Genomic DNA, 27420 nt, shown 5'->3' on the forward strand with positions numbered 1-27420 from the left:
ACAGCATCTACCCCAGGATATGAATGTACTGTATTTGTATCGGTGTATTTGACTTGAGTGTTAGCTTGCAAACCAGAAGCCTCATACAGTAGCACTATGGCTATGGCCGTGAATGAAAAATAGTGACACAAATCTTTGAGAAAATGGAATAGTATAGAGTATAGAGAAGGATTGTCATCCTCTTGTGAGCAGATGGTGCTGACCACTGACAAAGGCTCTATTTGTATTTAAACTCCAGAATCACATATTATGGATGTTATATGGAGCATTCAGTCAAGTTTACAACAAAGTTTCCGACTATACCAGATGTAAACAGTATGATAGACAGAGCATTATAGTATCCAGATGAAGGCATGAATGACTGTATAGACCATAGCAACACTTGATTCACATAATTTGTTAAATTACTGTAGATATCATTATTACCAAACATTAAACGAACGGTACAGTGATGTTTGATTATGGTGTGCGAATTAAATGGTGGAGGAGGCTTGATTGACATAGGTGACAATATGCGGTCCTTTGACCAATCACACTACTTCAAAGCCTTAATTATGCAAAATAAACCATTCACAGGCAAATAGATGTACCAGAAAGGATAGCAAGAGCCAGAAGATATCACCTGTTTTAGCACCCTTTATATCTGGTAAATAGGTGATTAGTGAAGCATATACACAGTGTTTAGATTTTAAATGACTTTATAACAGCCTCATGAAGCCTTCATAATTTGTACGAATGTCAAAGTGAGACAGCCTGTATTAAAGTACAATAACTAACTTGATAAACGATATAATTGTATGTATATAAAAATGTAGTAGAAGGCAGTAATTTCTTGGGATACTGGTATCTCTCAAGTACTCATACACGGTACTATAAAGGCAAAAGCATATAATTCGAATAAACCACAAGTTAATTTGTCCGTTCACTAAGAAGGAGTGGAGAGTCAGGTAACACCATAGCCAAATGCCATAGCCAAACATATTACACATTTACAGGAGGGGCCTTGAGTAATAATGGGTCAAGTACCTTACATATTGGACCAATTTATGGGGAAATCTATTGTACGTGTATGTGTAATACACAATACATTAGACATCTGGGGAGCATTTTAGCTTACTTTCTTAATGTAACCCTTGGAAGAAGCCTAACAGTCAAGTCACTGCTATTAACTGAGTTTTGTGGGCGTGGTAGAGAAAACAGATTTGAGGCAAACTCTCATGGACTAGTGCTATACAGCGATACACATACTGAACATACATTGGCAACTGAAACATTGACCTGCATTGGAAAGCATTAAACGGCATCCTTCATAGATGTGCAGAAGGGCATGCTCACTTTCTATTTTCACATGAAACACATGTTGGGTTGATATCCCATATTCTTTCAAATTGCATAGTCAGAGAGCAAAGATAGTTGCCAACCCCCTTCAAAGAGAACCAATTCTAATATTATTTTTTAAACTTAATCATATTTGGTTTATAGACCTCCAGAATCTGTTCTTCAACATTAACCTGTCTAAAAGAAAGACTGGATTTGAAGTATCGTTCAGAGGGGGTTAGGATTGTACCAAGTCATTGGGAATTAAGGGGTGCAGATAGCGAAGGACAAATTTGAAAAAAAAAAATCATTGCATTCAACAGAAAGTGCATGCGTATTTTTGATCTTTAGTATCCTACGTTTCGGTACTGTCCACTGAGGGGTCTCCAAGGTTTCTGGAGGTGTAGACTGACAGATTCAGACAGATTCATCTCCTGGAAGTGATCATAGAGTCTCCACTACACATCTGAGTTCCCGCTACATAGATGAGCCATCTGGTGAAGGGTTTCAGTACCAAACCCTATACGTCGCGGAGTTACTATGTTCCAAACCCAGGCTAAATACATGCCATATGTCCTATTTTATCAAGCTCTTCTTTCTAGTTTTCCAAAATGTCTGAGACGTGACTTGCTGTTGGGTGCAAGTTCATACTTTCCTTTCAACCATTTACCCGACCTTCTCAACATGGAGGATGGTGGCTTGCAAGTTCACACTCTCCGTTCAACCATTATCCCAGCCTTCTCAACGTCAAGGAGGGTGGCTTGTCATTTCTAGTGGCATGGGTTCTGGTTGGTATGATCCTTCAGTCGGGGTGGACTTTCTACACCCCTGTGTTGTTGGTATCCACCGTCTTCAAGGTGCGTGAGCTCATAGCGTACTCCCCTCGGCTCGTTCCATTCTCCTCCTTCCGTAGGGGTTTCCTATGACAGAGAGAATCAGACGTTAACATTGAAAAGGATAAAGTAACTGTGACTACGCACATCTTAGTTTAAGTGGTTCTTGATCTCCCTGTCTTAAGGTGTACATAACTCATCAGTCTGCCTTTAAATCAACTCTAAAAGTGTGAACAACCCAAACACCAATGTCATAACATATCAAAGAAAGACAGTAACCATGTCATACAGCATCATGCTGCAAATATACTCCATGTAAGTTACTGCCGGCAACACGATTTAGTTTGAGTCTAAATGGAAAATCTGACCAACACTCTTGAAAGGTTTACTTCTACCTCTTTGGAAACAGTTTCATAAATTTTCCTAACAGCTTTCATTTGTAAATGTTAATCAGAATTGCCAGGGTTTTGAGAGCGGAAAGCTGGCCTTGCCAAATACAGCAAGAGAAAATCCCACCGCAGCGGCTGATTCAGCTGCGGAGTCATCAAAGTGAGTTATATTCTTCTTGAAATGACTTTCTGCCGCCTTTAATGGTGGAGTGAGTAAATGCAGTGGCCTTCCTCCCCTAACTCAACTGAACCATCCTGCCTTTTCTCTAATTAGAGATCCAAGATATGTGATCCTCTCAGGCCAGGACCCAAATAACTCAATTAAAGGCCTCTGCAAGGATGGCAATACTCGCTTGATTAATGAGGCCAAAAGGTCCCGTGAGACCTGGGATCAGTCTCCTGGTAATGTCACTTTTGACTATTTTACCAACTGTGCTGTGAGCATCAAGGTGATATTTGAACTGCTGGTGTTGATTTACCAGCATGGGACTGTAGCATAAAGGAGAAGCCTAAAGGAACACTGTCCCTTCAGAAGACAGGTAGCCTGAAAGTCTGCAGTAAGAAACTTAAAGAGATACACTTGTGGTACCCATGACCTTAGTGACATCATTCTCCAGAGCTCCGTAGCCACAAACACTTTATACGCTTACAGAATTGTAAACACAAATTAAGTTAATGTCGCGCTAAATGCAATATCTTGGGTAAATTCCAGTAATGGACAGCGACGGGGAATGCTTTTTGTCCTTAGGCATGACTCGTGATAAACAAAATCTTGGTCCTTGGGGAGGGGTGGATGAGACACTTCCTGTGGAGAGGCCATCTGTTGTGGAGAACAGTGTGGAGGCGCCTGGGAGGGCTTTCCTATAAAGACATCCCCTTGCGTGATTTACACTTGGGCAACATCCTGGCTCTTCTGATTTCCCCAGGGGATGAGAGACAGCAAGACAGATAGAGATGCAGAGAGAGAGAGAGAGAGAGAGGGGGGGGCGGAGAGATGCAGAGAGAGAGAGGGGGGGGAGAGAGAGAGGGAGAGAGAGAGAGAGAGGGGTAGAGAGAGAGGGAGAGAGAGAGGGAGAGAGAGAGAGAGAGAGAGGGGAGAGAGAGGGAGAGGGAGAGAGAGAGAGAGAGGGAGAGAGAGAGAGAGAGAGAGAGAGAGATGTAGGAAGAGGTCCTGGATGAAAAGTGATGTCCTGCAGCCACATGACACATCCAGTCAAACTGGTGGTGGCTGGTGTTGTGGTTCTCTTAAATTAGACTTTATGAGCCTTTAATAAAATCAGCAGGCCCATGACTGTTTATCATATGATTACCATTGTGCCCAAGGGCTGTCCTGTCTCATTCGGTCAAATTATCATGAATGAAAAAGTCAATATCTTTGTCTTGCTTATGATGCTGATCATTCACATTGCAAATGAAACATTCAGTTATGTGAAAAGAAATGCATGAATGAACAAATGTAGCTAGTGCATGTAGCTAGCTAATGCCTGAACGCTTCTAGCAATGACCCAAACTGGTTAACTTTTCCCTGGCTTGTGTATGACCTACCACCCATTATGTTATATTCAATTCATGGGAAGTGCATCCTGTCAGGTAGGAAATGTCTATCAGAATGTCCTAGGACCCATTTTATTGTGCTTAATTCATGGTTAGCGCATCCTGTCAGGTAGGAAATGTTGATAGACATTTTGACATTTCCTTCCTGACATGATGTGCTACCCATGGTTTAAGCACACTAAAATGGGTCATAGGACATATTGATAGATATTTTCTGCCTGACAGGATGCACTACTGTACCTATGAATTAAACACAATATTATGGGTTATAGGTCATCCTGAAGAAGTCAACTTAGATGTTGAAATGTGAAATGTATCGCAATCCAAATGTTTTTACATGTTTGGCATGAATTGGACATTCCCCTGGCGCTTGTTTTCACTGTTCCCAGAGGACTATGTGCAAGTCATGCCAAACACTTAAAAATACTCGGATTGCGATACATTTCACAGGAGAGCATACTGAGACTGGTAGATTACACCCTGTGCTTCCCCTCTCAGAAAAGCACATTCATCATAGTTTTTCAACACATTTACGACTGCCCCACTGACTTCCATTCCAACTACAGCTAGCTCAATACTGGAACGATCAGTGAAATTATGGTCTTTCTGTTTCAGGTTCATGGTAGACAGACCACAAATAGGGATAAATGTCCAAAATAGCACACTACCCCTAGTGTTTTAAAAGGGGTTCTGTTTTGGGTCCTATTTTATTTACTATATATAAAGGATTTTAATACTGACGTTAGAAACAGCTAAATTCATCTCTATGCGGATGATACAGTTATCTACTCTGTTGCCCCCCTATTGAGCAAGCTCTTCAGAATTTACAATCAGACTCCGATGTACTGTAATTGAATGAACTCTTTGCAAGCTTAAACTAATTTTAAACGTGGACAAAACAAAGTATATTATATTATCAAGAAAACGGTCTACTGTCTCAACTAATGGAACTCACTGTAAATTCTAGTTAGTAACAGTCTCCAAGGCACATTATTTTAATGTTCATGCAAACAAAAGTGCATAGTGCTGCTAATTTTATTAGTGGTTTTCAATATAAAACTTGGTGAAATGGGTCAAACCTCTAATTCATACACAAGGGGGATATCAGAGACTAAATTGATCTTTGCTGACTACGAGTCACAGAACCAGCTCAGTCTAAGAATGTCAGGGCAGATGCTAGTAACTTGTGCTGACTCCACACTGTCACTAGCACTGCCCCTGGCAGCGTCAGCTTATCACCCTGACAGGGTTGATGGGTTCCACATAGCTTGCAGCATCTGTATTAACCCTTTCAGTACAGTAAGTACAGTGCCAGCATTCCGAATATTAATTGGATTTTTCCTATATTACTAGAAAGCACAGTTTCTCAGCTTTCAGGAAGTGATTTTTTAAATATTTTTTACAGATTTCTTTTAAAGATATTTTTTAACATTTTGCTGGCGAGACGGTAGTATTCCAAGGGTTAAATCAAACTCATATTAGACAGGAAATACTGGCTAAGAAGTCATCTTACTCTGTATCCAAATAGCCAGTTTTAAAGAAAGTTACATATTTCTCATATACTGTAATTCTTTTGTCAAAATGGGTTAAGGTAGTGATATAAGTTGCTTTGGAGGCTGTAATCTCTCTTGTTTCTGCCTGGTTGAGAGAAACCTGTTTTGTTTTTGCCTGGTTAAGAGATACCTGTTTTGTTTTTGCCTGGTTGAGAGATACCTGTTTTGTTTTTGCCTGGTTGAGAGATACCTCTGTTGAGAGATACCTGTTTGGCAGCCCGGGCTGAGCTCATCCAGCTCCTCTTTCACTAGTGGTGTCTTATACTAGGATTTTCCTTCTGTGCTGGAACCCTGCCAGCTGTGTGTCCCCAATGGACCTCACATCATGTGCCAGGAGGTGTGTAAAAAAAAAAAACTCTCTTTAAGCCAAGTGGCTATGTCACTCCCAATGTTTGGCATGACTCAGCAAACCAAACACACACACACACACACGCACATGCTCAGACTCACAAACACACACAGCCTCAGACACACAAACACACATTTCTCTTCTCGTCCTTCCTGTCTGTGGTTGATATCTTATGACATCATCTGAGTGGCTCAGGTATGAGACGTTGCTCTTTCTCACAGTCCTCACGGTGTGACCGTCTCCAGGGTAACCAGCCTTCCAGGGATGCAGAGGCCAAAATTCCATCACAATCATAAACAAGTACAACTCTAGTTGACACTCATAAGTGCACTTGTCTCAATGTATAAACAATTTACACAGAACATGTTACTTTGACCCATACATGTATTTTGGTTCTTAGTGCTTGTATTCCGAGCATGAAAACAAAATGATGAAACATCATAAACCTCCTCTCCGTTGTGAGGGAAAGAAAATCACATCAATAAATCAATACATGTTTGCTGAACTGCTTGACAAATATTCCCTAGCAGAGTTAAATAGTTTACCATCTAGATAACATTTCAGTTTGGGAAATTGATATGGCTTGACCTGAGATGAACTGAGAAGAGAGTCAATCGTCCACATGCAGTTTGCTCTGCTAATTTCATAATCCTGAAATGTTTGGAACCCAAAATGAAGGAAACATTTCCTGCCAGCCAAAACAATGACACACTGTTTACAAGTAAACTTAATTAGACTTAAAGGGGCGGCTGTAGCTCAGTTGGTAGAGCTGGTCGTTCAGTGATCGAAGGGTCAGTGGTTCGAATCCCAGCTCCGACTGTCCACATGTCGAAGTGTCCTTGAGCAAGACACCTAACCCCAAAATTGCTCCCAATGAGCAGGTTAGCACCTTGCATGGCAGCTACCGTGAATGAGAGGTCATTGTAAAGCGCTTTGAGTGCCGCTAAGGTGGAAAAGCGCTATATAAGTGCAGTCCATTTACCATTTAATGCAACCCATTGAACAGCCTGCAACCTACAGTACCTCAACGACGTCTCTGTCTGTATCTTAATTAAATATTGTAATTTACATACAGGATCATCTATAAAAGAAGTTGGTATTGGCTGTATAATCAAACTAACTGTATGATTATAATATGATATGAACATCAACAACATCCAGGTGTGAAGATCATCCTATGATGTTACATCAATATAAGAGACAGTATACTACATACAGTATAGAACTGTACTATATATAGTACATGTGACAAATAAAATCTGATTCTGAATCTGCAGTGCAGTAATCAAGGGTGTGATGGCTTCTTGATGGGACGACAGGATTTGATGGATGACGCTGACATTATCGCGTTGAGGTTATGACATCAACACGTTGAGAAGGGTATTAAGTGACGTGTCCATTGACCTGTGACAATATACTCATTCTCATGAGTCCAGACACTGGTCACTAGCCAAGACACTCGTCACTAGCTTTGCCTTAGGTAGAATCACCCGATAAATTATAGACAAAACCGCACACTTCCTGCTGTATGTTTGCTACGGGCATCTGCAACAACAACCTCCCCTTCCAAAGGAAAAATCTAAGGCTATATTTACCTCAGGCAATAACTCAGTGAACTATCTTTACTCCTTCCTACTTGTCCTCCATCCTAGCCCTGGCCCATTTTGGAATGTACTGCGCTGTGCTGACTGTAAACTTGTTATTTATACCGTACCACTCTCTAGCACCTGCACACCCTCTATCCATTCACATACGACTCGGAGTGGAGTGAGGGTGGAGGGGGGGTTGAGGGGGGGGGGCTTCTACAGGGCAAGACAGCACCATGGACATGTTTCATTGAGGAGCTGGAGGCAAAAAATAACTTGGCTGAGGCCCTCACAGGGACTGCACACAGACGGGCCCCCGCTCAATGGCGTCGGCTCCGGACCCCCCTCAATAATAGATTGCCTCGTAGTACACTTATATGACAGGTGGCTCCACTACACATTGTCGGTGTTAAATATTTCATGTGGAGAAAAAAAGACTCCTTTTAGCCCGTTTGCTTAAAAAACAAAACAATTATCAGTTATTTTTGATTTGGCATGTTGTGTATCAGCTTTTTTTTGGTTTCTTAAATCTCTCCCTACTTTCTCTGCACCTCACTCAATGTCTCCATAGCAGCAAACGAGCAGGGTCGCTTCTTTCATTTGTTTACATTAACCTGACTGACAGAAAGATGGATGCCTCTGCATCGGTCACCCAGGACTGAGTCTCTGCTAAATCCCCATCCACCAAGTACCCATCATCACCCTGATCCTCATTCTGTCTCCCCCTTGACCCCGCCCTCTCCGTCTTCCTGACGAATGGTTTCGGGGTGAGGCGTGACAGAGCTGAAGAGAAACGGCCGTGGCGCTGTCAAACCGAGGGGCTTCTCAAGCTTCCTGGTCTTGATCAGAGGTCCACTCTCCCGGGGTGAGACTGAAACCCGTGCAAGCCGGACAGTTCTCTTGTTCACGCACGTTCCATAGAGACCAGGGCTCAAATTCAGGGTCCGGAGATTCTCCCACCGTGTCTGTCACCCTCTCAACCCCCCCAGCTCTGCCCTAGGTCTCTCTTCCTCTGGTGCCCTGGCAGCAACTCGTTGTATTATCACTGGGAAAGTCCATGGGTGATGGATGCTGCTGTAGATGTAACCAGGTGAAACTGGCTTCTCGTGAGTCCTTGAACAGGTGGCGAGTTGTTGGTTAAACTCCCTCCCCGTCCCCTAGTCTAAATAAATACCATCCACCTCTGCCGATGAAGAGCTAGCTTTTAGTAGCTGGTTAAAGCAGTGTCTGTCCCACCGAGGGCATGCGAAATGTGTGGGTTACACTGGTGCCGTGACCCGGATGCCCTGTGGATGTGGAGTGAGTTTAGGGGGGTGAGTGTAACCGAGTGAAACTGGGTTCTTGTGAGTCCTCGAGTAGGTAGCGAGTTGTTGGTTAAACTCACTCCCCTCCAGAATGAATACACTGTACCATCCACCCACACTGATGAAGAACTAGCTGGTTAAAACGGTGTCTGTCCCTCAGGAGACCTGGGTTCGAATCCCACCCAGGGTATGCTGAAATGTATGGGCTACACTTATATTTTACTTTTCATACATCGTTATTGACTTGGCCATATGGCTGGCCAATACGGACTGTACACAGTTTAGATGACACAGCATGTTTGAAAATATGCACACACATACAGTACACACACCCACACACACACCCCCACACACACACACACACACACACACACACGTGACACCCTGCAAACACACAAGCACAAACAAATTAAAAGCAATGTGTCATCCAGATTTCAAATGAATCAGAGCCACTACTGAACCAAGCCTTATTTGACAGTTTATGATTGTTATTGTGCCTTTTCATTAATACTTAGTACTTGTAAGGTAAAAAGACTGCACCACATCATAGTTTTCACTGCACTGAATCTAACAATACTACCATTATTGTCATTAACATACGCAATTCACACCGCAAGGTACAGTAAGGTACTCTAAATCATAAATGAGTTTGCGAAGATGGTCTACCATCATTTCCAGCCATTGTACTTCAGCACCACGCTGACTGCTCTGTTCACTGGGCGTACTGACTGATGGCTCTCATGCCCATAAAGGGAGGCATGTGTGTGTATGTTTTTTGTCAAGTCTGCTAGACTGAGCATGCTCATTAGAAAGAAAATTGCTGCCAGATGGGGTTCCCATCCAGAGTTTATTTGCGAGAGAGAGAGAGAGAGAGAGAGACTACAGGGAGATAATGGGTTATTTCCAGGGATGCCAATAAAACATTTGGCATGTGTGCATCATCACATACAGTATATGCGTGATGATGCACGCATGCCAAACGTACAGTATCTTAATTAAAAATACCTCAGATAAAATACTTGACACTCTAATAGACTGTGATATGATACAATATATTTGGGTCAGTCTTTAATTTTGTTTTTCCATAGACCTAATTTCCAAGGTCAGTATGTACGTTGTTCATATGACACGACTGAATAAAAGTGTCAGTTCTGAACGTGACTACAGCGACATGCTATAAACATCACGTCGGTGGATAAAAATAGACCATTCAGTCTGACATGCAGTCTGTGGAGACGTAGAGAGTGGAGCTATATTTAGCATCCCCCTCCTCCTTTGCAGAGTAGAAGGAAAAAGCTGGTAATTATCATGAGAAACAGCATTATCTTGTCAAAGAACACTTCAATATTTCTATTTTGTGTGTGTGTGTGTGTGTGTGAAGGTGGGGGCAGGAAAAGCTCAAGGAAGAGTTCATTAAAAGCCAATTGAGGCAATTGGAGTAAACTGGTATATTTTTCTCCCTGTTATCAATTAATACCCATAATCCTCTTCTGGAGCGGCGTCACTTTTTTCTATTTTGTGTGACTCATTCTCTGTCGTAACCTCATTGGTCTCTTTCTGTTTCTGAGGGGAACAAGGCAAATCTGATCCCATATACAGTCATTCTATTTCTGACCCAATCATATAACAAGCCGCCTCAATCAGAAGAACAAAACATTCTTCAAAGCTGGTTCTCTTGACCAACACCTGATGCAACTAATGACTGGTTGATGAAATCTGAATTAAGATTGATGAACACAGACTGATATTGATTGCTCCATAGAACAACTTTTCCCAAATTGTCCTTCCACTTTGCTTTGAAACTAGTCTGGAGTAAAACACCACAAAACATGAGCATAGAGGCGCAGCCAGCGACTACCTTCCAGATCCAGCTGCATTTCAACATATTTTATCATGAGAGTAAAGTCGGGACTAAATGAAAGACTCATCCAGCCCAGAAAAGGAGAAAACTGTAGCTAGCCAACTCCTTGAAGTGAATTAACGTGGAAGAAAGTCGTAACGTAGCCTAAATCGTACTTTATTTGTCAGATACAGTATGTCACCGACAGCTCCCACAAATGCAGGACTCGTTATCAGTACTTGAAAAGTGGAAAGCTGCCGTCAGTGACCAATCAGAGGCCGCTGTCTGCCCCCTGACAGCCCACTGTCTGCGCGCACAAAATCCAAGTCTTCCCAATTGTGTCCATAAATATCAGCAATTTTCCCCCACCCTATTACGGTAGTTCTCGCTGCAGCGAGGGCTTCTGGGTACTGGGATTCCTCCGACACATGAACTAATCTTCCTGAGGTTAGGCCTATTGTCCTTTCAGCTCTTTATTTGGCAAGTCTCTCAGCTAGCTGTGGATGTGGTTGAGCACACACACACACACACACACACACACACACACACACACACACACACACACACACACGTACACATACAGTAAACACATGCGCACCAGAACACTCTCAGCTCCCTAACTTATCTAAAAGAACACCTCACAGGCTGCCAACAACAGAGAATAACTTGGATAGTTCCTGCATTTCTTAATGACCTTATTTTTTAACCCTCGGGCGGAGAGGGAAGGAGAAGGAGATTGTGTTTCCCCTAAGGTGTCCTCTCAGCTATGAAGGGTAGTGGATTAACTAAATGCTCCTAATGCAGACATAAGTGATTTCACAGAGATAGAAAGTCTGTAGGAGAGTAATAATACACAGTATTGTACCAGACGTACAGTCCAGGTGAACATAAGACACAAAGCAAAGCTTGTCCTTAGATCAAACCCAATAACAACCTCCCAAACTACATTTCCTGCGAAGCCAAGAGTCGCTAACAAATGCTCCAGCCATTTTGTGTGTGTTTCGCCACCTACACTGTGTGATGTGTGTTTGTCTCTCCGTATGATAAATAAAGATGTTTGTTGTGTAGTCCAAAAAGGCTCGTTCATGTCTATCAGAATCTAGTACTCCAACAACTAGATCGATATTACTTTGTTTCACATGCATAGAAAGATAACGTTGTTTGTGAAAACAGAAAATAAATAAAGTTGATATCTATCTAAAGCTGAATTGACTCCTAATTCTAACGAAGAGCCAATGTTCTAAAAAAAAAAAAAGCATCTTGGTCAGGATTTGAGCCGATGCCAGAGCACGACTCCAGATTGTGAATCCAGTGCTGTAACTCAACCATTCAGGTCTGGTAAACCTAGCAGGAGACTTAAAGATGAAGGGAAGAGAAATGGGCAGCCAAGTTTTGTTTCATTAATTCATTTGTGTATCCTCCCATTGATTCGGATCCACTCCAAGATGTAATGGATCCTGAGTTGGCCCATGCTACACCCCTCCGCCGAGTTTCGTGAAATGGTAGTGTTTGTGTAATCCTGCTAAAGAACGAACGAACGAACGAACAAACGAACGAACGGATGAGCCCAATGACTTCATCACAAAGACAAAGATTCCACACAGGGCTGAGTGGCTACTCAACAAAATTCATAAATCATGAATTGGATTCAGGGCCAGAATGGAGCTGCATCACAACTCTGTCGATCATCAGAGATACCCTGGTATGGAACGATTTTGCATGATCTTTGAAATCCTTGTGGTATCCCAAGACCCTCTAATGTTCTAATGTGTTATATTGGTATGGAAGCCAGAATCATCACAGAGCCCACATGAAATCATCCAAATACTGAATCCAAGATTAGATACCAGTACAATCCAATGATGAATAGTAAAGCCACAAAAGTTTCAGATCGCTTCAAATTCACGACTCCAAAGGCTACTGTGCTTTGATTGAGCCGCTGGAGGACGATCATCCCCAGTCAGAGTAAGAGAAGGTGAAGGTACTGTCATAGAATTTACATCTGGCCTCAAGACCTTTCTATTCCAAACACCTTAAACCTTTGTTCTCTCTCTCCTTTTGTAATTCTCCACCTCCCTCAACCGTTCACATAGACGGGATGGAATCCAGGAGGTCCACACACCTAGAAATGTCTACTCCAGAATAACCATGCTTTGTCCCTTTGTCTCCAAGAAATTGCCGCCTTTTCTCATGTCACATGTCTGTATTCTCGGCCACGCCTGCCATTTCATATGACGTGCAATGAGTTAGCCAATCACATCCTCAAAGCGCCGTACCTGTGTTTTGCTTGAATATAAGGCTGCGCATGACAAGCTTTGAATTCACTTCTTTGGATGAACCACTCATGTGCGTTGTCCGGAAGTCCTTGCGCTCGTATGTTTTCTCAATAAACCAGACTTAGCCTGTTTTGAGCGAATCTTGGTAAATCCTTTTTGACTATATCAGTTAAAATCCATTACAGTACCTCTTTATGGCCTTATAGCAGATGATGACGGTTAGCAGGAGCAAGGCCACCGAGGCGCAGCCCACCGCTCCCAGGACCACCACCTCCTTCCACCACGGCTTCATGGGAGGGACGATGGAGGGAGACACTGAAACCACAGAGAGGTCAGAGGTTGACGTCAGACAAACATGGATATGAACAAATAACATAAAAAGATCAGATAGGTTGAATAGAAATAGAAAAGGAAATAGAAAAAGATAAGATAAATATAAGTTAGGCACGCACATCATCATGTATGTCTGAAGAAGAGCAGTGGCTCGAAACGTCACCAGAGTAAATTTAGGAGAAAGGAGCTACAGAGTGTGGATCTTCTATTTTTCTGATTTGAACCCAAAAAAAAGAAGAAGTTGTTTTCCAGTATGTCACTGTCTTGTTTCATTTATTAATTTCATGGCATTTTAAGGTGTGAATAAACGTTTGTGTACATCAAAAACAACTTTTGGTCACACTTTACAATAAGGGTCACAAAAATCATTAGTTAACTGTTAACTAGTGCTTATTTAGGGTTAGGTTAGGTTACTAATGTTAATTAATACCTTAGTTAAGGTTAGGGTTAGGTGAGTTAACCTTAGTTAACATAAATAACATTAGTAAATGGTTAATAGAGACATTAGTTAACTGTTACCTAATGCTTAATAATGCATTAACTAATGTTTATTAATGTACCCTTATTGTAAAGTGTTACCCAACTATTTCTAAGTTAAAGTTGCAGTATGTAATATTTTAAGATTTTTTTCCTCTGTGAAAAGTGCGTCTTTGTAGACAGCTGTTTGGCACTGGAACAGCAATTAAAATAATAATAATAATTTTGTGTCATGTCGACAATAATAATTAATAAATAATTAATAATTTAAATACATAAAAAAGAAAACCCTCGGAGCTGAGTGCCTCCTCCCATAGAGGTATATCTACATCTAGTGTATGCCCGCGCTGAGATACAATCAGCTACACTGTATTATTCTAAGTTATGGCCTTATGGGTACCCAAACCCACAAACTGTAACTGAATGAATTAACACTGGCAGACAGAATATTTCCTTGTTGCTAGTTTGTTGCTACAGAAAGTCATAGCTGGCAGCAGAAGTTACATACTGCAGCTTTAACACAAACCTGATTTGTGCTTGTTTTACCACAGAACACCTAAAATCCTTCCGGTTTTGCTTTCTGGTCAATGTGATTTACCATGTAAGTGCCAGATAAACAGAGCACTGTAAACATAACACAACAGAGCATCATATTCAATTTATCAACTCACAGCAGCACTTCCTCGTGACACTGACACAGTGGCCCACTACAGACCATCATCCCATACCGTTAGTGGTTCCAAGGATCATTATGCTGCTAACTCAACCAGCTATTTATTAGCCCTAAGGCTCTTGGACCTCCTGTGCGACTTCAAACTTCGGATTCGTTTTTCTTCCTTTTCTAAGGGAATTATAGAAGCACTGTGTTTCATCAAGCATGGTTTGGAACCATAAAAAAATCTCGTTTATCCAGAAGGAGACGGCTCATTCGCGACTTAATTGCCCAGACAATCAGATGGAGACGCAGCCTGTTCAGTCTTCACACGGACAGTGCACTGAATATATGGCACTGGGGGCTGGCCTAGCTGTGCTAATCTGTTATATGTGTGGCCTAGCTGTGCTAATCTGTTATATGTGTGGCCTAGCTGTGCTAATCTGTTATATGTGTGGCCTAGCTGTGCTAATCTGTTATATGTGTAGCCTAGCTGTGCTAATCTGTTATATGTGTAGCCTAGCTGTGCTAATCTGTTATATGTGTGGCCTAGCTGTGCTAATCTGTTATATGTGTGGCCTAGCTGTGCTAATCTGTTATATGTGTAGCCTAGCTGTGCTAATCTGTTATATGTGTGGCCTAGCTGTGCTAATCTGTTATATGTGTGGCCTAGCCGTGCTAATCTGTTATATGTGTGGCCTAGCTGTGCTAATCTGTTATATGTGTGGTCTAGCTGTGCTAATCTGTTATATGTGTAGCCTAGCTGTGCTAATCTGTTATATGTGTGGCCTAGCTGTGCTAATCTGTTATATGTGTGGCCTAGTTGTGCTAATCTGTTATATGTGTGGCCTAGTTGTGCTAATCTGTTATATGTGTGGCCTAGCTGTGCTAATCTGTTATATGTGTGGCCTAGCTGTGCTTATCTGTAATATGTGTGGCCTAGCTGTGCTAATCTGTTATATGTGTAGCCTAGCTGTGCTAATCTGTTATATGTGTGGCCTAGCTGTGCTAATCTGTTATATGTGTGGCCTAGCTGTGCTAATCTGTTATATGTGTGGCCTAGTTGTGCTTATCTGTTATATGTGTGGCCTAGCTGTGCTAATCTGTTATATGTGTGGCCTAGCTGTGCTTATCTGTTATATGTGTGGCCTAGCTGTGCTAATCTGTTATATGTGTAGCCTAGCTGTGCTAATCTGTTATATGTGTGGCCTAGCTGTGCTAATCTGTTATATGTGTAGCTAGAAGGCTAAAGGCGCTACCTGAGCTGTTGTTTCCTCTCATACAAAGCAGGCTATGGCTGTTATGAAATACTTCTTTGCCAGATAAAGGACAATCAAATCCTGGGTTCACTTCACTCTTTCCACTCTTGCATTGACTACCCAACAGCAAACTGAGCGGCCATTTTGTTTGTCTTTATTTTGCCAACGTATTAATAGACCAGCCACAACATTACAGCAAGAATAACTGCTTGACCTTGTGTCACTGTGTACAGTAGTATTGATTGGAGGATATCTACAGTAAGATGGATACCGGGGGGCGCTCTGCAGTGGGATAATTGTTTCTGGGAGAACTCAGGACCCTCGCTCTCAGGATAGCAACCATTCCTTTGGATGGAGAGGTAATTCATCTACATCCTGTCCGTGACAGACGATGAGATTCTTCAGATAAACTGGCAAATGGGACCCAGGGGGAGATTTAATAAAGTCTGTGACGAGCACACCTGTTGCTCACATGTGCAGCAGCAAAACACACACACACACACACACACACACACACGCAGTGTGTTCTTGACGATTATATGAAAGACTGCATTTGTATAACGGTGTGTCCCCTCGAAGTCTTGTTTGGTTCAAAGATCTTAACAGCATCCCTGGAGTTAATTACTGATGTCCACATATAATGAATGGATTAAACACTAATCAATCAAATGACATTCAAACCGTGAACATTAATAACGGTAGTGACCATACTGAAATGTGAGCTGATACCCAAAACATACATATACAGTAAATAACGTTAACTTTAAAAAAAATGATGGAGTTTGTAAATATAATGACATTATGATGTACCATATCGCCCCTAGTGGGTCTATCTGGAGTACCTGTAACATGAATCGCACACAACTCATTATTGGTGAGACAGAACAACCCCCATTCCATCTGCATGAAGGATGTGACCAGATGGCCGCGTTCCCAGGTGATGGAACCCTAATACGCACACACACACACAGTACACACAAACATAGGCACGCACACTGACTGCACACATGCACCCACACACACGTGAACCTACACACGGACAAAAAAAACTACTCTTCGCACACACACGTGCACAAACGCATACTCATTCGGAGCGACTCCTACATATGTTACGATGAGGGCCGAGAGTGAGGAGTGAATTTAATCATCTCTGGCTAACGACAGCAGCTTGGCAGTCCCTCCCGCTGCCGCCTGCTAGACGATGCTACGTGCCCAGCCCTGCCCAGCCCTGTCCTCGGAAGAGTCCGGAAACCTCAGCTGCCGCTGCCTCACCTCAGTTGCCACCAAAACAATATGGCCACCTGCGGTGCGACGCAGAACTACGGGACCACAGGGCCATCTGGCCGGCGTGAACAATTATGGAGTGAACCCGATAATTGAACTGTGGCACAACTCTGGGGGAAGACGTGACCTAGCAAGAGACAGGAAAGAGGATGTGGGGGGAGTGAGAGGGGAACGCTAGCTGCCACACTGTCAGTACTCGCAATAAACATATCTGTTATTTCTGTATTTCCCTATACATACAGTACAATATACCGAATAGGTCTGTCAAATGATTTAAAAAGCATTCTGTCCCATTTTGGTTCCCATAATTGGTCATAGTGTTCACCTATTCAACGATGTATGCCAAAAAATTTACAATATTCTACTTTTGTTGTAATCTTATATCAAAGTATATAATTTCTTACTTCCTGGAAAACGGTAGGTCACGTGCAATGACGACAACAGGTACCTTAGATTTTAGGCCAATAATCTCACGACATCCACCCGTCAATCAACACTATCATTCTATCGAATCCGTCTAAAGTTCTTAAAACCCGTCCACTTGTCAATGTTCCAATCAAATTCCTCTAAACGCATGTCCCACCCTCATAGCTTGTTTGCGTCGGAAATACGTCAAACTACGGAAGTTAGATGATCTCAAACGTCCGTTTCAGTGCGACTTTAATACTGAATATAGCCTACTGTATGCTGTTAGAAGGTGCAAAATGCAGAGTACAATAGCTTGATTAAGACAAACTAGTGTGGCTCTGAGGAACAAACCACAGACCATGTCATCCAGGACTGTCCCACATAGCGGACACCCAACGGAATGCATGGCCTGGCGGTTTTGGATGACGAAACGGTGACATGGCTCCTGGAGGTGTGCCCGGATATATCGCCCGGGTGACCCCTCACCCAGGCTCGGGGTGGTAAAAGGATAGCCCCTCTGCCCCGAGCCTGGGGGGAGAGAGGAGAACACAACACCTAACCCGCACGAAGAAGAAGAAGAAGAAGAAGAATGGAAGATTACTATGAAGAAGACGAGCTATTATGGTAACACTTTACAATAAGGGTACATTAATAAGCATAAGTTAATGCATTATTAAGCATTAAGTAACAGTTAACTAATATCTCTATTAACCATTTACTAATGTTATTTATGTTAACTAAGGTTAACTCACCTAACCCTAACCCTTACCTTAACTAAGGTATTAATTAACATTAGTAACCTAACCCTAAATAAGCATTAGTTAACAGTTAACTAATGTTTTTTGTGACCCTTATTGTAAAGTGTGACCGTTTATATTTGTGTCATAAAAAAGGAAAGGAAGTATTCACACCATAGAGAGAAATGCACAAACAATAAGTATTGTAACATAGAAAGACATTCTGTGGTGTGAATAGGATAACATGATGGTGTTCATGAAAGACTCAAGGGACCAATCCTTTTGAGTTCATCCAGGATGTCACGGTCTAAACATGGTTGATCATTTCCTGTTCATGCTGTTAACATGACCCCTTTAGACTTGGAGCAAAACAGCCACGGAATGGCTCGGTGAGAAAGGAAATCCGACAATACACCACCGACGGAATGAACGTCTTCACAAGGGTGTTGGGCATGTGTTAAAGTGTGCGTGTGAATGCTATATGTGCCACATGGGTTTGTCTGTATGTCTATGTGGTGCAAATGTCTCTGGATCTAATGCTGTATCTTGGCTGTGCAATTGACACAGGGCTACAGTAAGTCCTTGCACGGCGAACACATGCTGTACAGTACTTTTGAAAGTATGACTTTGACAGATCTCCCCTCTCCAAAACAGGAACCTATTGTAGCACCTACAGTACATACGGTAAAGGCCCACTGCCACAACCACCGCCAGAGACCAGGACTATTAAATTAAGCTATTTTTATACCTGGTCATGGAAGGTTAATGGAGTTAGGGGCCTCTGAATTGCCCCAGCCAAACTGATTGCAAGAGAGAGACTGATAACATGCAGCAGGATACAAAAACAAACTAACAGTGCTCCAACAGGGCTTCCTGCCAAGGCGAACGGCCTCTTGTGTTACTGTAAGCGTCTCCTGCTCGACCCAGCTATCAACCATGAGATATGAAGAAAGCTTTCTTTAAAATTAGTAGATATTACTTTATGTCTCAGATGGTGGTTATGCTATAACCACAATTATGTCGTCTAGATGTTAAGTTACAGTATGACCATCTTAGATAAAGCCTATTGTTGATTCTACTTTTTGGCACTTAGTAAGACCGCCTCAATATGGTCCATGTCAGTACATACAACATAAAGCACACTCAAACTAGAAAGGGTGCTCAGAGAGCACAGGCCTCCGCCCATGAATGCATTTTGTCGATGTAACCGAGTTGAAATGGTTAAACACACTCCTCAGTATAAATATCGCCCCACTTGCACCACTGAAGTAAGCTTTTTGGTGGCGCAACTGGTAGTGGTGTTTATGAGAGTTGATCTAATTCACCGTTCAGACTACGTGATGTTCTTGTCTTTGACGATGGTCACCATGTCAGATTAGGCGATCACTGTTCCATAAATTCTTGCCGTGTCGTGGCAGAGACACTGTGGAAACACAGTGGACAGTGGAAACACTACACGAATGACCGCAACAAACAACCATGCGTGTCATTGCGCAAGTTCAGGTAGTCTGGTCAAGAAAATGTCAGTCATGGAAGAAGTATTGTATGCACTAAGCTTTAATCGAAATTATGTGCCAAATAATTCCGACTCCCGGCAGAATCTGACTCCCCTTCACTATCTTTGAGTTTTGAGTTATCTTTTGAATGGAAACTATGATATGTAGGGTTTTGACTGCCGTAACCATGATATGTAGGCTACCACAACTACGCTATATCTGCCTCATTAAAACTACAGTTGATGAAGTATTGTGTGCTGGGATTCATCCCTTTTCATCTATTGACTCAGTTAGTTGAAATAAAGTGATATTCTGGGCCAGATCTGACTAGTCACGATATGACTTGAGCTGGCCGCAATCCGGCTCGTCCAGATTCGCCCGGGTCTGTCCGCGCTGGCTGGGATTGGGGTCAACTACAGTAGATATGAACATTGATTCAACTGAACAACACCATTGGAACAACTAAATATCAACTATTTACAGAGTCTGCACTGTATACATGTCCTGGCCAGCTAAGGTTGGATGACCAGAGCCTGTTGGATGGAGCCTGTCTGCCTTGGGGGCATAGGGCAGAAAGGAGCTGGAGTAAATACGCCCCCAGCAGTCGCACTTGACCATCCCAGAGCTGGGTCCCTCGCTCGGCTCGGCCTCCCTGACTAGGGTGACGGGTCATCAGTCTGACAGGGCTCGGTCTCAGCCACAGGACCAGGGTGATGCTGATGAATGAGGCCATCATCCTGGCCAACAAACAAGGCTTGCTTAACGTTAGGTAATGTTCTCCCTAGATTCATCCCAAGGTTGAATCATAACGCTGACTGGATATTCCTTTCAAGAAGCCAGAATAGGGTCGAACACCCTTAAAACTTCAGTGCTCACTGAGTTGCACAAAACATTGTAATTCAAAATTATGTTCCAATGTTTGTAAACTGTTTTGCTCAGCGATCAGCAAACTATACATGTTTTTGCAAGTTACTACTTCTATAAGTGATTAGTTAATTAATCAATTAATACAGTATTAATGATTTAATTAATGCAGTAGAGACAACTGACTGAGTCTATACCAACTAACCATTCCAGAGAGATAGATGATGAGAAAACTCTGTTAAGCGTGACTGTGGTTCCTACATAAGGAAGGAAGGGTTCTTGTCTGGTGGTGGGTGGTTATCCACACACTTGCCCGTGTTCAGTGGAGCAAAGGGCAAAGGTCAAGGCAGCGCCTGCAGCTCTACAGCCTGCCTCCCCGAGCCTGTCATCCCGCTAAGGAGAAAAAGACTGGCACTACGATCACCATCAACATCTCCACGTCACCCATCAACTGTGGCTGCGATTAAAGATAGAAGAGCAAAATTGAGAAGTTTCCTCTTCAGGCTAAATGTAATGTGGCTTAGGGCAACTGAGGATGAATTCATTAACTGAAATTCAAATCATATAAAACTTTACGACTATAAATGTATTACCATTACTTTACATGAGGCTTTCATATTTAAGAATTCACAAACCCATCTAAAGCAAGTACAATTGCCAAGGACTTAAGAATACAATAGCTGAAATTTGATATTAATTTTAATCTGTACAGTATGTATTGCGATTGTATTGTGATACATTCAGATTAATTGTTCAGTGGACAATTGAATCATATCCAAGCCAAATATGAACTGTCCACTGCATTTTTTTTTACTACAATATGATATTGTGATACATGTGACTGTATCCCAAAATTGTATTGCAAAAATAAGCATAATAACATATTTAATTGATAATACTGTATACTGTCACACGTCTTCAAACTAAAATTAAATCCCCAAAATGAATTCCAATCATTTCAATCCAAAGAGTATAGAGTCAAAATCTGTTGGATCGCCTTATCTTCAGACTAGAGGAGAATTGGGGACATGTGTGTTTGTGGTGGCAAATTGCCCTAAACAGGTATAATGGCCAACGCCAGCCTATTAAGTAGAGAGGCTTCCCTCAGGCGTTCTGGCTCACGGGCTCACGGGTCCGTATCACAGATCTAGAGTGTTCGCTCAGTCAAATCCCCGGCCCACCTTTGAAATCTCCCTTTAATTAAAGTGCCGGAGTGGGCCAGGCCAGAGTTTTGCTTACTAAAGAGGTTCTCTCTGCCGTGTGGCAGTGGACTATGATGAAGCTGCCCCTTGAGTGCTGATATAACTTCTTATTTCATATAAGACCCGGGGGAGGGTGAACTAACACCAGGGCCCATATTCATCAAGTATCTCAGTGGGAGTAGGAGAGTCAATTGGACCTTTTAAATACGATCTTAAGGACCGCTACTCTGCCACCCTTGATAAATACAGGCCGAGGTGTGTGCCAAGGACAGATTGGATGGAGCTCTTCGCAGGGGTGTGGGAATATGGGGGGAACCTTAATAGGCTTCCTGCCAAGTGTGGAAGTAGAGCTACCAATTTAGTCAGCACCAGGTGTAACAGCCTAAAATATACCCCCTGCCCAGACTACACCCAGGGTTAGAGAGGGCTAGACTGTTTTATACCCCGGGTATATTCTGGGTTGAGAAGATACAGTATTTGTTGTATTTTTTTTAAAATAAATTTGCAAAAATAAATAAAATAAAAATGTCACTTTGTCATTATGGGGTATTGTGTGTAGAATTTTGAGGGGGAAAAAAATAATTTCAAGAGTATTGAGTATTAGGTGGCCTCTCCTGTAAGATGACAAAATGGCCGCAAGTGCAAGGACAGAGTGCTGGAAGCAAACAGCAAAGGGTTATGCTAACAGAAGGCCGCAGACTGTCATAGTCAGCCTAGCAACAGAACGGTTTATGGTAGTTGAGCAAAGACTCACCAGAATAGTCCCATATAATGAACCAGAGAGCAGGGACAAACTCTGGCAGAGCTACGGAAACCTCTTAGAGAGAAGTTTGTGACTCTGTGTAGGACAGATTAGCATACTTTAGATGTCAGAAAGAGAGAGGGAGTGAGTGAACGGCCTTCATAGCCAATCCATTTGCTTTCATTTGTTCAATCCATTTATTACCAGTTTGTCCTGCTTGTTGCTCTGTCTGGTATTGTCTTTAGAGTCATTCTGTTTTTAATCTCTGTATTGGCTAATGCAATGTAATGTATGAATCTATTGTATCTCCTATGTTTTGTTTTTTTACAGGTTGCCTTTTAAACATCTGGTGAGGGACAGCAGGCGGAAATTAGCCATTGGGGCTAAATCTGGCTCATTTATAGTTTTACTATTGATTAATGTGCAGTGTCCCTTTTTAAATAAATACACTTCAAACTTCACAAAACAACTATTAGGGGTCAGAAGCACAGCAGGTAATTAGAGTGTTCTAAAGAGGAGACTGACATCACATTCAGAGTGTTGTAGTATAATAAACATGCCTGTGAACTCAGCTGAAGCAGATCGGGATACTTAAAGGAGTAGTAAAGGGAAAATGCATGTTTAGCCCTGTTTTAAGGTTACTTATGATCATATACAATGGTTCAGATCAAAACGTTGACAAAACTAGCACTTTTGAGAAAGTCTGATAATTGCTCTACCACCGTTTAGGTCATACAATGGATGTGGGTGGGCACCGTGAAAAATCTTTCAAAACCTTGTTATTGAATGATTATTTCTTTCAGTGTTATTGTTGAGAGTCTTGTTATCAGTGTACTTGTGTGAGTGTGTGTGTGTGTGTGTGTGTGTGCGTGTCATGGGCCACATGTTAACATACAGTACAGGGTTGAGGCAAGCCACGTGGGCTACTCAGTCACTTCACTAAATACTCCCAACATCGCAAACACACAAAGTTCCACGTTACGTAACGCATCGCCGCTGCCACGTTCTAGAGCTCCATGCAACGTTCTCCTCGCTAATGCAAGACAATTTTCCACTTCTGACATTGCAATCTTCCACTTTGCCGCAGGTAAAGGGACTAGTGTCCTTCATACATTACACATCACTGAATAATTCCCAGAGGAAAGGTGGTAGGAGGAGGAGAGGGAGATTCAGCAAACTGTTAAAACGATGCAACGATACAATCTGTATCCGGCACTCTCCGCAAACAACCAAGCAACTCATGCGTGTTTAGATGTGATTTTCCATTCGGACAGCCAGAGACAGTGGCACCTGACTGATTTTGAGAAGAGACAGCTGTGCCGTACTAGAAAAGGGAGGGGTAAAAACAACCCCAAAACCCATAAAAAGGAGGGAAAAAGAGCAGCTTGTTGGCATACAATGCTGATTTTGCCATAAGTGATTACTCCTACACAAACAAGGTGCTTAATCGTTCTTGACATGGTCTGAATTAGCATAAACAGGCGTTAGGAATTTACAAAGCCCAAACAAGCTTGCGGGCACATCCACACACACAGACAAATACACACAGACGCGCGCACACACACACACACACACACACACACACACACACTTCCTCTATCTTTCCGTCTCTTACACACATCTAGGGGCGATTCTAGGATTCAAAGACATCAGGAGCGCAGCCCCAAAGGAAGTGAGAAGAATGTGCACTACAAAATTCGACTTACATGTATAACAAAATAGGCTAAATTAGCTACTAGCCATAAATAGCTAGCTAACAACATAAGAGCCGATTATCCTCAGAAATCTTTAGATTTTCACCCGATAATTGCATCATTTTCAAGTTATTTCAGAGTAAAATGAATATAAGACGTGAGACAGAAGTAGAGAAGATAAGACACATCCTGACTCCTCCTCTTCCTCCTCTTCCTCCACCTCCTCCTGCTTCGCCTGCATCTGACCGCTGCCTAAATCCTTTCTCTTTTTAAAGAAGCTTCTTACTTCCATCTTGCCAGGCTACCACCAACAATGACAAGTCAAGCCCTCTAACCAGTGCTCTCTCTCTCTCTCTCTCTCTCTCTCTCTCTCTTTCTCTCTCTCTCTCTCCCTCTCTCTCTCTCTCTCTCTCTCTCTCCCTCTCTCTCTTTCTCTGTCTGTCTCTCTCTCTCACTCTCTATCTCTCTCTCCCTCTCTCTCTTTCTCTATCTCTATCTCTCTCTCTCTTTCTCTGTCTCTGTCTCTTTCTCTCTCTCTCTCTCTCTCTTTCTCTATCTCTCACTCTCTATCTCTCTCTCTCCCTCTCTCTCTTTCTCTATCTGTCTCTCTCTTCTCTCTCTCTCTCTCTCTCTCTCTCTCTCTCTCTCTCTCTCCCTCTCTCTGTCTCTCTCTCTCCCTCTCTCTCTTTCTCTCTCTCTCTCTCTCTCTCTCTCTCTCTCTCTCTCTCTCTCTCTGGCCGACTCTTCTGCTCACACAAAATGTTCACATGCCAAGTAGTGAGCAGCAGTCTTCTTGAACGACACACACAGAGGACCCAAAATGTAGAACTGCTTGCATAAGATATATTATTTTCAAGGATTTTAACACATGATTGGAATGACAGCTGATTATAGTGCGGGGGGGGGGGGGGTTCTTTTGTAATGTATTTTGTAATAAAAATCCCTGGACGCCCAGGCCTAACGACGCCAATGCACACATCATGAACTGAGTCTCGTACTGTTACTGTACATGTACGCACACACAACATGCAAACACCCCAACATGCTCTCTTCCTTCTTCTTCACTGTAACTGACAGAAGAGGACGTCAACCCGACAGGCCTCCAGGGGAGGGCTGCTGACAAGTGAAGAAGAGCTCTTGTCAAGCAGCATGCTTCACACTGGTACTTGGATCTGCGCATGTTACAGTAAAGACTTCATTTGAAACAGTAGCCTACTTCATTTGGTACGATTTCAAAGAAACAATTGACTAAATATAGATAGCCTTTTGTTCAAAGACCACACTTTTATCGGGAACTTGTTCAGATCCTGTAATTTGAGATAAATCTCTCTCTTTTTTAGAGATGAATATGTCTAAATATACTGGGCTAATATTATCCCCTTAGAAACGTGTAACTCCCTCTTCCCCTCCGCGCTGTTTAAGAAAAAAGATCCTCATTTCTTAGTTACATCCTATTATGGGTACATTATGAGTGCTCAGAAAACTGACAAAAATGCCTATACAGTATGTGTTATACAGTATCTTGTTAATCAAATAGTTCCATTACACACTTCATATACCAAACAGCATTAGTCGTGGTGGTTAGCCAAGCACTAACACAAAGGATTCAGCTAATGGTTCCAATTTTACAACAAGCCTACAACAAAGGCTCCCGAATTGCTTTGTGCATTTAATGTTTTTTAAGACTCTGCATTTAACATAGAATGGAATCAGCATCCCCAAACATCCCAAATATGATCTACATGACTCACTATCATATCTGATCTGGTAACAATTAAAAGTTAAACTGTCCAACAAGAGTATCATAGATATAATAATAGATCTATAATTTATGTCCTTGTCTTGTGTCTTAAATGTTCGTGTCTTGATTATTTTGTGTCTCTGCAGTCCTTTGTTTTTGTTTGTCTCTTTTTGTACCCGGGCTGTGCCCCGGGCTGATGTAACAGTTGGTTGGGGGGCGCATTATAAATAAAAATAACATAACATAACATATCACCCAAACTGACCAAGGCAGCAGTGGGCAGTCTAAAACAGGGTAATAAGGTTTTTCAGTTCAGGTCATTCAGTTTAGAGGTATGTGGGGGCAAAAAATCATAACAGACCTGAGTTTTTTTAATTTTTTATCCCAGTGCTATTTTAGTATCGTCAGTCTATTTCCAGGCTGGTGGGGCTTGGAACACAACCACAATAGCAGGTCTCCGTGCTCAATGATCTCGCCATGGCTACGCCTTACAACCATAGCTGCTGCTCACCGCTCCCTCTGAGCCCAGAAAGAGCGCTGGGTGGAGCAGGGGGGGGGGGGGGGGGGTTAATGGGGGATGAGGTGGTCCGCCGCGCGTAGACGACTCCCGTTTATTTGCGTTGAGAGCCCCGCTGAGGTCTCGGCGGTCACCCAAGGCGATGCGCCGATTCCTCAGTGGTCAGGAGAGCTAGACTGCGCGCGTGACGAAGCACGTTCGCTCTGAGCAAGCGGGGCAGCTCTGGACTGCGTTTCCGATGAGCGCCGTAGCTTACGATGAACGTAGCGCTACGATGCCTCTGGGAAACGCAGCCCTGTACTGTACTGGCAGTCTCATTGGATGTTTACAGTCGCTGCGGCCTGAACCAAACCAAACCAAACCACAGTTATAATGCTTTTTTGGGATGGCTGTAGGACTGAATAGAATTAGGCCTAAGTAGTCCTGGTCGCCGACCGTTAAAACCCTGTTTTTTTACCCCTTCCCACTAATCCCCTAATTTTGAACTTTCCATTTTCTTCCCATGCAAAGTAAAGCTTACCAGTTCTTTGTCAAAAGCTCTAGGGGTTCTTAAAATCACTTAAATTAGACTTCACTAATATTGGTGGTTTGGTAAGTACTTAAAAGTGCTGTTCTGTTGACGTGCGAACCACACAGCCTTGCCATTTATACCCCTCACACTCGTCATCCACACACAGTGTTCATATGTTTCACTCTAAATCCATCCAATCTTCATGAGCCATACAATGCAGAGGAAGAATCCATGAAGTGTATAAGTATAATGTAAAAATAAAATATAACTACTAAAAATTACTGACGAAACCAAAATATTTTGAAAAGCAAGTGCCTCTGACTGAGAGAAAGCCTGCCAGATTAAAAGAGGTAGAGAAGAGTGTCCTTATCAGTAAATCACCTTGTTATGACACTTGGCTGGCAAATGTTGGCTTTGTTGCTCTGTTGCTCAAGGTTTAAACAATAGCCTAAAACGAGCAGCTGCAAAAAGCATTAGGGCAGATTGATCATGCTACCTTCAC

The 27420-nt window shown here is 42.5% G+C and overlaps 1 protein-coding gene across 1 annotated transcript in view; it reads right to left on the reverse strand.

Annotated features, from left to right (window-relative positions):
- Positions 1-2137: 2137 nt before the first annotated feature.
- The window catches only part of prima1 (proline rich membrane anchor 1), a gene marked incomplete at both ends in the record, with an annotated part of 31195 nt that continues 5912 nt past the window's right edge, over positions 2138-27420 (reverse strand). The window contains 2 exon segments of the mRNA XM_084439382.1: positions 2138-2237; positions 13190-13316. Of these exon segments, the coding sequence (XP_084295508.1) occupies positions 2138-2237; positions 13190-13316 (227 nt within the window).

The sequence above is a fragment of the Borostomias antarcticus genome (genome assembly GCF_949987555.1).
Source record: "Borostomias antarcticus genome assembly, chromosome: 6".
Lineage (NCBI taxonomy): Eukaryota > Metazoa > Chordata > Actinopteri > Stomiiformes > Stomiidae > Borostomias > Borostomias antarcticus.